The sequence below is a fragment of the Micropterus salmoides genome, unplaced genomic scaffold, assembly GCF_014851395.1.
Source record: "Micropterus salmoides isolate LMB-PRFRI ecotype aquatic unplaced genomic scaffold, ASM1485139v1 Ms_hic_scaffold_18, whole genome shotgun sequence".
Taxonomy (NCBI): domain Eukaryota; kingdom Metazoa; phylum Chordata; class Actinopteri; order Centrarchiformes; family Centrarchidae; genus Micropterus; species Micropterus salmoides.
Genome location: NW_024040928.1, coordinates 32129924 through 32143104, shown reverse-complemented (window position 1 = coordinate 32143104; position 13181 = coordinate 32129924). Strand labels below are relative to the sequence as shown.

Below are 13181 nucleotides of genomic sequence, written 5' to 3'. Positions count from 1 at the left end.
CACTTTGCAAAGAAAGAGAAAGATGCAAAAGATTCCATAATAATTAGCCATGTTCATTGATGTGGGGACATTAACAACCAACATCTGTCGTTTGTCCTGACAGTGGTGTTATAGAACAAAGGGGGGTCATTAAATCTAGGATGGTTCAGTCTCTAGGTAGCAGGGATGTGATCAGGACATTTCATGACAATCTGATCTAAATAGACTTTAGTATACTTTCTGTTCATATGCATATTTTAGCTTGCTAGTGTTAAGGTCCATGAATCAGGATCCATCCTTCAAGAACCATAAATATCCACAAATCTGCGCATTTCACATATCTGCTCTCACCCAGACCGATTAACTGACCTCAATATATGCTGCTGATACTGAGTCATAGTAAATATGGTTAGTATTTGGTAATTAGGTAATAGTACCTGGTGTTCTCATAGTGGCCAGTTAAGACACATACATTGACTGCATTGGTTGCTATTTGCATCATTTGTTTCATCTGTTTGTTTTGTTTTATAGATTATAGCTTGTATTTTGGTGGGCATACTAGGGGTGGGAGTCTCTGGGCATCTCATGATTTGATTCGATTACAATTCAGTGGGCTGCGATTCCATTATAAAACGATTATCGATGCATTTTGATGCATAATTTTTTTCTATACAGGATCTCTGGATAATTACTAAGCATTTAATTTGCAGATTAAAATCCAAAAGAAACATTAAACTAATTAGCTTAAATGGACTAGTTTGCATCCCTAATTTACTTTATTAAGCTCAGCTCAATGGTCTCTCATTTCTTTAACAACCAGTTGTCAGACTCCTCTGAACACAGAAAAATAAGTAGTATGTGTACAGGACAGAGCTGAACCCCAGATCAGCTTGTACTTGATGTTCTCAACACTTGCCTAGTAGGTTAGTTAGTAATGACATGCAGCTGATAATTAATATTACTGCGTTACTAATTTAGCTAACGTTACATAAATAAATAAATATTTTCAGCACCTTTCACGGGACCCAAGGACACTTTACACATAGTTACAGTGACAGAACAACAAAAAGTCATTCAGGATTGAATGCCTGGATAAAGAGCTGGGTTTTAGTAGATTTGTGAAAGTGTCCATACAGGGAGCATTTCAGATCTCTGTGGGGATGAGTTCAGGAGGGTGGAGGCTGTGACGCTGAAGGCTCTGTCCCCAAAAGTCTGCAGTCTGGTGTGGGGGCAGAGAGCAGGCCCTTCTACAGGGGAGATGTTAGCTCGCGCTAACAGCCTTCACTTTTCCAGCAGTTGGGGAAACTACAGACTTTTATTAACGGACACACAGTGACCTACGCTGCACGTTTGCTACCAGACTGAAACTTCCTGCTAGTATTTCCCTGTGCTAACTTTCAGCATCACGTTCTACCGATCACACACAGAGAGCTGCTGAGCGTTGAGTGTCACCATGCTCGCAGTGTGCGGGTTAAAATCATCACTTGTGCATTGATATAAATGATTGTGTGACATTTAAGTAGAGAGGTTACTCATTCCACAGCGGTGGTGGGCCGAATACAGCGGGAACACTGCTGGTCTCTCTGGTATGTGCGCCAGTTGTTATCAATTAACATTTAAATAATCGACATTTGTTAATCGATTCATAATCTTCCACGTCCATCTAAAAATCGATTATTTCTGCCACCCCTAGGGCATACATTGTGAATGAACAAAAAGCAGCAGCTCATGCAGAGGACTGTAAAAGTGAAGATATATAGATATATGGGCTATCTTAATATATATTCAGGAAGTGAAAGAGCTTTAAGACTCGCCTCTTCTGGAAGCTTTATAAAGACATTAACATATTGATGACTTATTCTAAAAGGTGCTCCCATCCATCAGAACGTGCGCGGCTCTTCAACACAATATTTTCATGAATGCTGAGCACACTGAAGATTACAGGTATTACAGGAGCATCTATCAGAGGCTGCTCTCCTCCCTGATATTCCACCGCATGAATTTATCTCTCGGCCCGGCGTTATCGTGAAATCTACATCCATGCACATTATGTGGGACGATATCGTAGAGTATTGTGCCTCTGAGCTCTTACCTTACTGCGGCTGATTGTGATTCATGCGGCTTGTTGGCAGCAGGTCAGGCAGCCTGATGCATACAGAATCAGCACTCGTGTGATCTGCCTGCCATCAGTCTGTGGATCTTGGCTCGTTTCTGCCTCATGAATATTACATGACGCCGCGGCAATTCCCGGTGTACATATCCAACTCCAATTATCACCCCCCCATCCACTACATACCACTCAAAGCATCCACACCCACACACCCTCCTCCTCAATATGTCACCGTTTCAGTCCTCGCTCACAGATACAGAGTGTTTCTAATAATCACTAATGGCTGTTTGTTTGTGCTTTTGTTTTTACTCTTTGCAGTTATGATAATCACAGAATCAGCCGCTATCTGACAGCCATGTGTACAAAGTCATTAAGAAGAAGATTGAGGTCTTTAGGTTGACGGCGGTGGCTTTAAACCTTATCAGCAGCGCAAATGGATGTTGACACAGAGGGGAGATATTGGTAAACCGGCCCAGACGATGAGGATAATTAAATCTAATGAGCTGTGTAGCTGCCTGTCACCTGCTGATATCAGGAACTAAATATAGTTATATAGTAGAATTATTTCAGAGACCCGATCGCCTTTGGACAAAACAAATCACTTCATGGATTCACTTTATTTATTCATTTTATTAATTTCCTTCCGTCAGGTTTCCAGCGGCGCCGTCTGATCCCGGCTCCCCTCCCGGACACCTCCTCTCTGGGCAGGAAGGCGGGGGGTCAGTGGGTGGACCTGCCACCGCTGGGCGAGCCCTTTGAGATAAAGGTGTACGAGATCGACGACGTGGAGCGCCTGCAGGGGAGGAGGGAGGTGGTGACCGGGTCAGAGGTGAGGGCGACTCCGTCTGCTCAGCTCGCCGTGCATGAATAATGTTGAATAATGTTGAATAACGTCTGCTGATCATGAATCATCACGCAAGAACCAATCAGACCAACAGATTTGATCTTAAGTCACACGTACGACATTCAGAAGGGATCCAGATCTGTTGTATCCAGAATTTTAGTTTGCTGAGGACACAGAGATCAACCAAAATAAAATATGTACCTAAAATCCAAATGAATCTGGTCACGAGATCGTCGTCATCCTGGCTGTGGTGTTTTAGATTCCTCACAGCAGCTCCTACACTTCAGTAGTAGCTGGAATATTATTTCTGCAGGTCCAGTTTCATCCTCGTCCCTCGCCTGCTGCAGGCTATAATATTCTCTTGTCTAATACCTCTGTGACTGTCACATGACCTCCTCTCATTAGTTAGTCATGCACCGCTTTGTTTTAGAAAGCTGTTTTTGGCTCTAACTTCATGTCAGATGATGTTCTCTTTCTGTCTGTCACGGTACAGCTCTGCTCTGAGGACACGTCGCCGGCAGCTGCAGTAATATTTATACCAAAAAACCTTTAACTGGGGAAAAAGGGCGAGCAGCAGAGGAGGGATCCCTCTTCAGGACAGGGAGACAGGAAATAGATGTCGTGTATGAACAGTTTGACATAGTAAAATGAGAGTTTGGACAATCAGGATGATCAAATGTAGCTAGTAAACGTGGAGAATGTTTCTCCTCATCAGTCCAGCCTGAGGGCAGACTTATCGCTGACTGAGGTTATCTCTGAGTCAATTACAGTTTAGCCTTAATTGGCTCAGATATGAGTGATGGCTGGAGGAGGAGGAGGAGGAGGAGGAGGTGCAGGTTCGGCCTCGGCTGGCTGGTCTTTACGGCCGTCGCCTCTCTGTGTTAACGGGTCATTAACCTTCAGTGAACAGTGTGTGGAGGGAAGGAAAGACATTAATACAGCTGATTTATTTTCACTTAGAGAAAGATGATCTGCATGTCATCACTCAGAGTCAGCGTGTGATCTCCTCTCTGTGTTTCTCTCTTCTCTCTGCAGCCGTTCCACGATGTCGAAAAGGTGAGTTATACTTTCAGGACGGGATCGTTCGCAGTCAGCAGAAGCATGTGCAGCCTTGATAAGCTACATAAATAAAAGGAGATGTTGGCCTCACGCATCCCTGTATCATTATGTTTTAAACTCAAACAGAAAAAACAATAAATGCTGTAATGAATAAAACTGCAGGGGTAAAACAAGAAGACAGCAGCAGGAAACTCTGTGACCACTCCAGCGTCAGAGCGTCACTCTCCCCTTATTTTTCTTACAACAGCTGTAATTGAAGCTGAGAGGCGACACTGATCCACCTGCTCGTCCTCAGCTGTCCTTAATCCTCCGCCCTGCAGATTAAGTCCACAGCCAGCAGATTAGCGCCCATGCTAATTTTATCTCCGGCTGGCTCCTAATTAAATCCAGCAGTGGACACAGATTGAAGTCTCAGAGCAGGTTAGCTGCCCCTCGTTCCACTTGTGGTAATCCCCCTGATATAAACCGGCCCCACGCTCTGCGGAGTCCGTCCTCCCGTCACAGAGACTCTGCCGGACTGACTCTGGGTTTGTCTGGTCCTCAGGGTCTGCTCTACTTTAACGCCCGGCTGAGGATGCTGGAGAGGCGGCAGCAGCAGATCAGGGAGCTGAAGAGCAAACACGAGAGGCTGAAGGTGGAGCTGGAGGAGGCCAAGAGCCGGCTGATGCTCGACCCGGGCAAATGGAGCGGAGAGTGTGAGTACGGTCCTGCTATTTAACAGAAAAGACTGAGTGAGGAGGTGGATGGAGGGCCAGAACCCCGACTTTGAACCAGGAGACCGAGGTCTGTGTCCTGTGTGAAACAAAAAATCAGCATTAAATGTTTTTATATATGTTCTGATTGACACGTAACGTAGTTATTTTAACCCAAACCATGACCTAAATTGCAGCATTTCACAACTTTAATAAAGTGCCGTTTCAAAATAGCGGTTTTGAAATGTGAGCGTTTTATTTTGAAAGTAACTAGACGTTGCATATTTGTTGTTGCTAAGCGTTGCTAACTTGACCGCAGAGCCCTAAAAATGATGCTAAAGGGCCTTGGCCAAGCGTCCATATGTGACGTGAGAACGTGTTGTTTGGCGGATGGAAACGTCATCACAGGTCAATAAGAGATTTTCACGGCACTTCGGTTCAGTTACCCCAAATGACGAGTTTTAGATCCTGTGAATAAACCGTGCTGTGTGTTGATCCAATGACTTGAGCTGACATGTCTGATATTTACTGATATGTACTCCACATTCTGGAAGATCTCTGAATGCGTTGAACTCGCTGTGAAAGGGTCTCGGCAAGAGCAGCGTAGTGGCGACACGCAGGGCGCGCTGCAGATTAACTTTACAGAATTATAAATCAGATGTGTGAAGCTGATCGGCCCCGGTCACGGCTGATTAAGCTGAAAACCGGCCGTTTCCAGATCTCTAGTTTTAAACGCTGCCTCACATCACAGAGCTCTCACTGATGACGTTACATTCAGCTAGAATTCATGTCCAGCTCCCAAAATGTTTTGAACAGTCGGATTTCAATCTGTCTTCAGTGTTTCTTGGTTACATTTACACGTTTTTGACATCAGATCAGAGTCCCGTGTCTGACTTTAGCTCTCTTCTTTAAACACTGAGAGCTGCTCCACGTCTCTGCAGTGTCTCAGACTCCTGAGCAGATCCTGCAGCTCCCTCCTCCCTCTTTCATCTCGCAGCACAAAAGGCAAACGAGTGCATTTCAAGCTCCTGACCCCGAACAACAAAGTGGACAAACAGAGAGAGAGTTTCTAGCTGAGTGCTGCCGGCAGCCCGGAGCCTCTGCAGCTCAGCTCGCCCCATTATGCTTCTATTTCTGGATCCTGTGAATAAAGAGCTCGCGGTGCTCCGGAGACGAGAGCCGCGGTGTTTGGAGAGGAGAGTGTTGGAGCAAACAGGCCAGAGGGAGAGGATTATATTTACATCTTTTCTTATTCCTCATTCAGCGGGACAAACTCTCAGGTCACCTCAGAGAAAAGCCTCCGATTCTTTTCACAAAAACAGTGAACTCTGCAAAAACCAGGAGAAAGAGCTCCGAGGCCTGAAGGAGTCCGGAGATCAATACGACATTATTCTCTTAGTGGCTGCAGGGGGAGAGGCTCATTAATCACCGGCTGCTTCCCCTCATGTGACGCGAAGATACAGAGTCCTGGTTAGCCTTCATCAGTGTATCCCAGCATGCCCTGCAGCATCAGAGGCTGTTAGTTCACCATCAGTCATTATGTCAGTCAGAACGCTGTCAACACACACTTGTTTCCTTCCATTACGTTGACTTACAGTAATTCCCTGGAGAAAGACTCAAACCTCAAACCAGTTTTTGCAGCAGTCCGCATCAAAAACTGCACTTCTTAATAAACATTCAAATAAATCAGGGAGTAGAGGAGCCGGTCCTCACAAGAAAAATGACACTGTAGGTTGTTTGTGCAGCACATTATTACGACCTGGATTAACGTTTATTGTGGCAGCGACCTCTAGAGGCCATTTAATGGTAGCAAAGGAGGAAGTCAGGTGACATTTACATTTATTCATTTAGCTGACGCTTTTATCCAAAGCGACTTACAGCTGCTGTACATGTCAGAGGTCGCACGCCTCTGGAGCAACGAGGGGTTAAGTGTCTTGCTCAGGGACACAATGGTGGATGTCTCACAGTGGGAGACCGAACCCGGGTCAAGCTGATTGACAAGTGACTACCATGGCGACCTGTCAATCAGGATAGAGGCGACTCGTATCCGCTGCTCTGTGACCTCTTTAACCAGCGTGGTTGAAAAAACTCATCAGGAGTCGGCTGCTCATTTTTTTTCTGTGAGAACATTTAGTTTGAAGACAAAGTTATCAGCCCTGTGAAAAAGTTAACGTGAAATACAGATGCACCTAGCTAAGCTAGCTAGTTAGCTCCGCACACAACCGTCTCGTCCAAATATGGTCACTTCCTGTGCCGCTGGTTGCAAAAACATGGCGGCGTCCTATTGGCCAGACTCGAGGCTTTAAAACGGCGGTCCACAAACCAACAGGTGACTTCATGATGACTGTGTCTACTTCTTATATCTTATATAAACCCCAGACTCAGGAGAACAATGTTTGAGGTCCCATGTTGAACCAAATAACATAAATAGTGTTACTGTTTTCCATAATGCACCCAAACTAGAACGTTCTCCTAAACCTAACCAAACTGCGACCATTTCACAACATTAACCACGTGTTTTGAGTCTTACTTCATATCGGGACAAACGACCTATGCTGTCCTGGCAGAACCTCTTGAGGATCTTCCTGTTTTTAAGTTTCCTTCAGTACCACAGTGATCCAGTGAGAGCTGTCTGTACATTAATGCTAACTGCTAACAGCTGATTCAGCTGCTGTTACTGGGGACAGTTTGACTAAATGTAAAACACACACAGGCTAAAACAAACAGGAAGTTCACAGCTAACTTCCTGAAGTCAGACAAGGAGTAACAGCAGGAGGGACAAAAGCCATACAGAAATGTACTGAGACATAAAAACTGTTCCTAAAACCTGCTGGTTTGGAGCTGGATCCACTTTGTGAAATGTTCTGAACACTAACCTGTCTCTTCCTGTCTGTGTCCCCCCTCCAGTCGACGTGGACCAGGACCTGGACCGGGAGTCCCAGGAGTACCTGGAGGCTCTGGCTCAGGCCACGGCGGACCTGGAGTACTGCGTCAACCTCTGCAAGTCCCGCGTCATGATGGAGACGTGCTTCGACATCGCAGCGATGACGGCCGCCGCCACCGTGCAGGGAGGACAGCAGGAAGTGGAGGTGTGAGAGGAGGGACCAGCATGGATGGATTAGAGGACCCGGATACTGAACCACCACTGGCAATCTGGACACTGTGGGTACTCCTGAGGCCCAAAAGAGACGTCAGTAAAGCTGCTTCAGACGGGTTCATTATTATTTAGCCGAGCTAGCAGCACTGCTGCAGGGACGCCAGCAGGTCGGTCCTGACTGAAATATCTCAACTATTGCATACCTGTCAAAATCATTTTCCCCAAAGTTTAAAATTCTGAGAGAATTATGGGATAATATTTAAACTGGAAATAATGAGAGAATCCCAGGAAAAATGAGAAGGATGACAGGTACGCTTTTTGATGGATTGTCAGGACGTTTGCCAAAAGAGAAAGACTGAAGTCTCGGCAGGGGGGCGCTGGAGAGCTGAAGGGAGGCAAAGGTCCTGTAGGAGGTGGACCTGAGTCAGAAACCTCTCTCCTACTGCTCAGAGTCCTAACTCCGTCACATCTGAACTCACAGATGTGAAACACATGTTGAATCATCCCGAGGATCTCACCATCTCTGAAGTCCGTCCAGAACAAAGGTCCAGAAATCAGCTGCAGAACCTCCTGAGGAACTTCATGTTTTTAAGTTTAGTATCACAGTGATCCAGTGAGAGCTTTCTGTGCACCATGCTAACTGCTAGAAAGAGCTGCTGACAGCTAATTTAGCTACTGTTAACAGGGACAGTTTGACTAAATCTAAGAAATACAGGCTCTAAAGAGATTAGCGGTACCCACCTGTAGCTGTCCTGACCAGAGCGGGTTTCCTGTGGTTAATGTCTGTGAAACGCCTCCAGAGCTTAGTGAAGTGATTGCTATGTGTGTGCAACAGGTTCTCACCTCAGTGCGTCATTACCGACGCTTTCAGACAGCGTGACAAAGCGTAATTATTTGACGCTAAAGGAACCCTTCAGCTTGCGTACGAAACGCCACCATTTGCTACGTCGCAGCAACACAAAGGAGGCTAACCATTAGCCGGTCGACATACATAAAGTCAGTGACTCAGGTTATCGGCACTAACATCTCTGATGGCTGTGGTAAGGGTTAAACACCTTTAACACGAACGTAGCTAGCTAGCTAGCACTTCCGGTCTGTACGAGACGGCATCTCGTACAAATAACTACGCTTTGTCACTTTTGCTGAGAGCGTTGGTATTGGACGCCCTGAGATGAGAACGGTCTGGTGTGTGACGTCATCCTGTTTGCAGTGTTCATTGAAATGATCGGGCGCCATCTTTAAGTGCGGTATCCAGTTCTTATGATCCATTCGTGGCGACCAATGAGAGGCGAGAAAGAGGAGAGAGAGTTTCTGACACCGGGGAAGGTCTGGATTTATCATCCTGAGGGGAAAAATTCATCAAGACGTCACAGAAAAGACGACATCGTTCATACAAAGTAAAACCTCTGGAAACAATGACGGCAGAGGAACAGACTGCAGATCAGATTAGAGAAGATAAACAGATCTCAGTAAGGATGAAAGCTCTGGAAGTGCCTTTGTATTTATTATCTAATTTAACACATTGATTTTTCATTATTTATCTCGTCTGTGTTCATGGTGCTGATCTTTAAATCAAACTTCTAATATATTCATTATGCAAAAAAGTGATCTGATTTTGGAGTAGAAAGTGTTTATATGATAAAAAGAAACTTCAGGTTTCAGAAAGAAATGGAAAAGAGGAGATATTATCTCAAACCTCAGCCTCTGCCTTCATCCTCCTGCAGTGTTTTCTGCCTTTGACACTGACTCAGAGTTTGTCGTCGTGTTTCTGCTGGTTTGATGTTCGTCTCCAGGAAGACAACAACTCCGACAAAATCTGAACACGCGGAACACAGATTTTTGATTTGCACGTCCCGAGGAGATCATTATCTCTGACGTCCGTCGCTGAGAAACATCGATAAAAATAGAAGCTGAAGAAGTTCCTGAGAACCTTCTGTTTTTCAGTTTCCTTCAGTATCATAGAGCTGTGAGTGAGAGCTGCCTGTACATTGGTCACCTGACGAGTTAAAGATCGTCCGAATATCATCTGTTTAAATATTTCCAAATCTGAACAACTCTTAAATCGACTTACTTACTTTCCAGTTTTAATAAAAATGCATAAATGCAAAAGTCTTGAATTCAAAAACAAACAGAAGTGAAACCTGAAGTCAGAGCGTGGCGTGTTTCTCCTTCTCCTTTGGAAAGTCCCTCCTCGTCCGTCTACTTTAACACATTCTCAGGCTCTTTTTAAAGTTTGCTGCATGAAAACGTTTCTTCTTCTCCTGTTTTAAATGTGTGACCTTCTGCATCCGGTCTGTGTTTCTGAGGTTGTGTTCGTTACAGAAGAAGAGAAAAGTTTTGCCAAACACATGTTTTTACCGTGACGTTGCTCTACCTTTATTGATCTACGCAGACTTTTTTATTTGTTTTGGTACTGTACAGTTTTATAATTATTTGTAAAGAGAAGAGTGGAAATGTACAGGATGAGCGTGTCGGCCCGGGTCATACGTGTTCATAAAGAGAAGTCTGGTCAAATCACTCCGAGTGCTCTTTATTGTTGTTGAATGATTCATCTGTCTGACCTGTAAAAGGAGATGCTGTCTGAAGCAGCTTTATGGTCTAACTTTAAATAACTGTCAACACAACAGCTGAAATAAACTAGGTGCAGGCAGCGTGCCGACGTTTCCAAAAGGCCAGTCTAACTTTATTGGCTGCTGTGAACATACGGCCATCTTTCATGCTGCTGTCTGAAGGAACAACTTTTTCATTCTAACTCAAACACATATGGACGCTTGGTCAAGACCCTTGGCGACATTTTTTAACACACTGGGTTCCCTTTAGCGTTGTTTATGGACATGTATTCAAGTTATCACAATAAATATGCAACGTCCAGTCACACTTTCAAAATTAAAGTACTCGTTAACATTGTGAAACTTTGGAACTTTTGGAACAGGACGTTGTTAACATTGTTAGGGAAAGATGATGTTTTGGGTTAAAATAACTACGTTACATACGTTAGTTAACTTAAGTAAGTCATGTTACCCTAATAACCTACGTAACGTAAATAAAAACATTTAATGTTGCAATTTAGTTTCACACGGGAAACTCAGACTTTTCTGGTAAATATCCGGCACCTATCTGCACAGCCCGTTTCTCATTCCCAGGTTGCCAAGTAGCTTCGCTCTGTCCCGTCCTTCAGTGTCTGGTACCGACGCACTGGGCAAAGCCCAGAAAGGTCAGAATAAGGAGGCGGGTGGGACAAAATCCAGACTTTCACCGAGGATACCGTGTTCATTTCCTGTTTGAAACAAAATCGCAACATCGTTAGCTTTTAGTGATGTTACATAACTTACGTAATTGAAGTCATTGTTTATTTTTACCCAAACTATTATCTTTTCCTAAACTTAACTAAACAATGTTTCACAATGTTAAAAGTAGTTTTATTTTAAAAGTGTATTTATTCATGCTAACTTGACCGTGGAGCCCCACACGTGCAGAAACGATACTAAACCAGGGCGTTAAAAAGCCACGCCCAGCGTCCAAGTGTGATGCCCTGGGATGAGGTTGAAAAAACAAAAATCAGTTGGAAGTCACAATGTGTCAAAAAAAAGATCTTCATCTGGATCAGGTGAACAAAGTGAACCCGCCTGAGAGAACGCGGTGACCCTCTGGATGGTCGGTGCATCGTGGCGTGAGGGACCATCCCTGCGTCCTGACGTCTCTTTAGTCCTGCCGGTACTGCTGACATTTCCCTTCCCTCTCATCTGACTTCAGAGCTCGGCGGCGGCAGAGACGGCCGCCTGTCAGCCGATAATCTGGTATCTCAGAGTGGAAATGTCAGACGAGTGGGCGCTGTTTCATCCACAGGAAGACGTTTCACCCTGAAACCCAGCGTCAGTGACTGACAGCTCGGCGTTACATCAGATACAGCCTTCAAAGACCAGACGCTTCATGGCAGCGTTTCCCAGATCAGCCGTTAGCTTACAGACAGACTGAGGAACACGTACATAGAAACTTTGTACTTTAACATTCATTTATACTCTTTTTAAATCAGATTAAAGTACAAGGTACTACTTACTACAAGGAAAGCTCAGATGCCGCTCTGTGAATCCTTTAGTGCAGGGACGACGAGCAAAGACGCTCAACATGTATTTTAGAATAAGAAACCAAATACTCTCATTTTAAAAGAATTTTTCAATTCAATTCAATTTTATTTATATAGCGCCAAATCACAACAACAGTTATCTCACAGCGCTTTTCATAAAAGAGCAGGTCTAGACCGTACTCTGTGATGTTATTTACAGAAGCCCAACAGTTCCCACCAAGAGCAGCACTAGGCGACAGAGGCAAGGAAAAACTTCCTTTTAAGAGGCAGAAACCTCGAGCAGAACCATGGCTCAGGGTGGGCGACCATCTGCCTCGACCGGTTGGGGTGAGAGAGAGAGAGAGAGAGAGAGAGAGAGAGAGAGAGATGTAAGGAGAGAGAGATGTAAGGAGAGAGAGAGAGGGGAGGGAGGCAGCCTACACAATATACACACAGAGGTACACACAGTGAAGGTAATGCTGCTATAGACCAAATGAAAAATGGTACAGATATTTATAATAGTGTTAATGGTAACCATCGTAATGTTAATGATTATAATAACAATAATAACAATAAGACTAGCAACAATAGTCGTTGTAGCAGAGGGTGTCGAGCAGGAACACGGGGGCAGCAGGTGACCCGCAACCACAGATCCAGACTCCACAGCTCCAGAGCCAGAAAACCTGCAGGAAGTGATAGGAGAGAGGAGAGAGACGAGAAAGCACAAGACTACCAGAAAGGGGAGAAGTTGTGTTAGTAACATGCAATAATGGGATAAGGTTGCATACAGAGGGAGAGAAAGTAGAGGAGAGAGGAGCTCAGTGCATCATGGGAAATCCCCCGGCAGTCTAGGCCTATAGCAGCATAACTAAGGGATGGTTCAGGACTCACCTGAGCCAGCCCTCACTATAAGCTTTATGAAAGAGGACAGTCTTAAGCCTACTCTTAAATGTGGAGATGGTGTCTGCCTCCTGAACCCAAACTGGAACCTGGTTCCACAGGAGAGGAGCTTGATAGCTGAACGCTCTGGCTCCTAGTCTACTTTTGGAGACTCTAGGAACCACAAGTAACCCTGCATTCTGGGAGCGCAGTGCTCTGGTGGGGTAGTAAGGTACTATGAGCTCTTTAAGATAAGATGGTGCCTGACCATTAAGAGCTTTGTAGGTAAGAAGAATGATTTTAAATTCTATTCTGGATTTTACTGGAAGCCAATGCAAAGAAGCTAAAACAGGAGAAATGTGATCTCTTTTCCTGGTTCCTGTCAGAACACGTGCTGCAGCATTCTGGATCAGCTGAAGAGTCTTAATGGACTTTTTCGAGCAGCCTGATAATAAGGA

At 44.8% G+C, this 13181-nt stretch overlaps 1 protein-coding gene across 1 annotated transcript in view; it reads left to right on the top strand.

Annotated features, from left to right (window-relative positions):
- LOC119908584 (kinesin-like protein KIF26A) overlaps positions 1–10287 on the top strand; it is a 56785-nt gene extending 46498 nt beyond the window's left edge. The window contains exons 15-18 of the mRNA XM_038726370.1: positions 2740–2918; positions 3969–3989; positions 4537–4687; positions 7592–10287. Of these exons, the coding sequence (XP_038582298.1) occupies positions 2740–2918; positions 3969–3989; positions 4537–4687; positions 7592–7779 (539 nt within the window). The 3' untranslated portion in view covers positions 7780–10287. The remainder of the gene's footprint in view (positions 1–2739; positions 2919–3968; positions 3990–4536; positions 4688–7591) is intronic.
- Positions 10288–13181: the final 2894 nt, after the last annotated feature.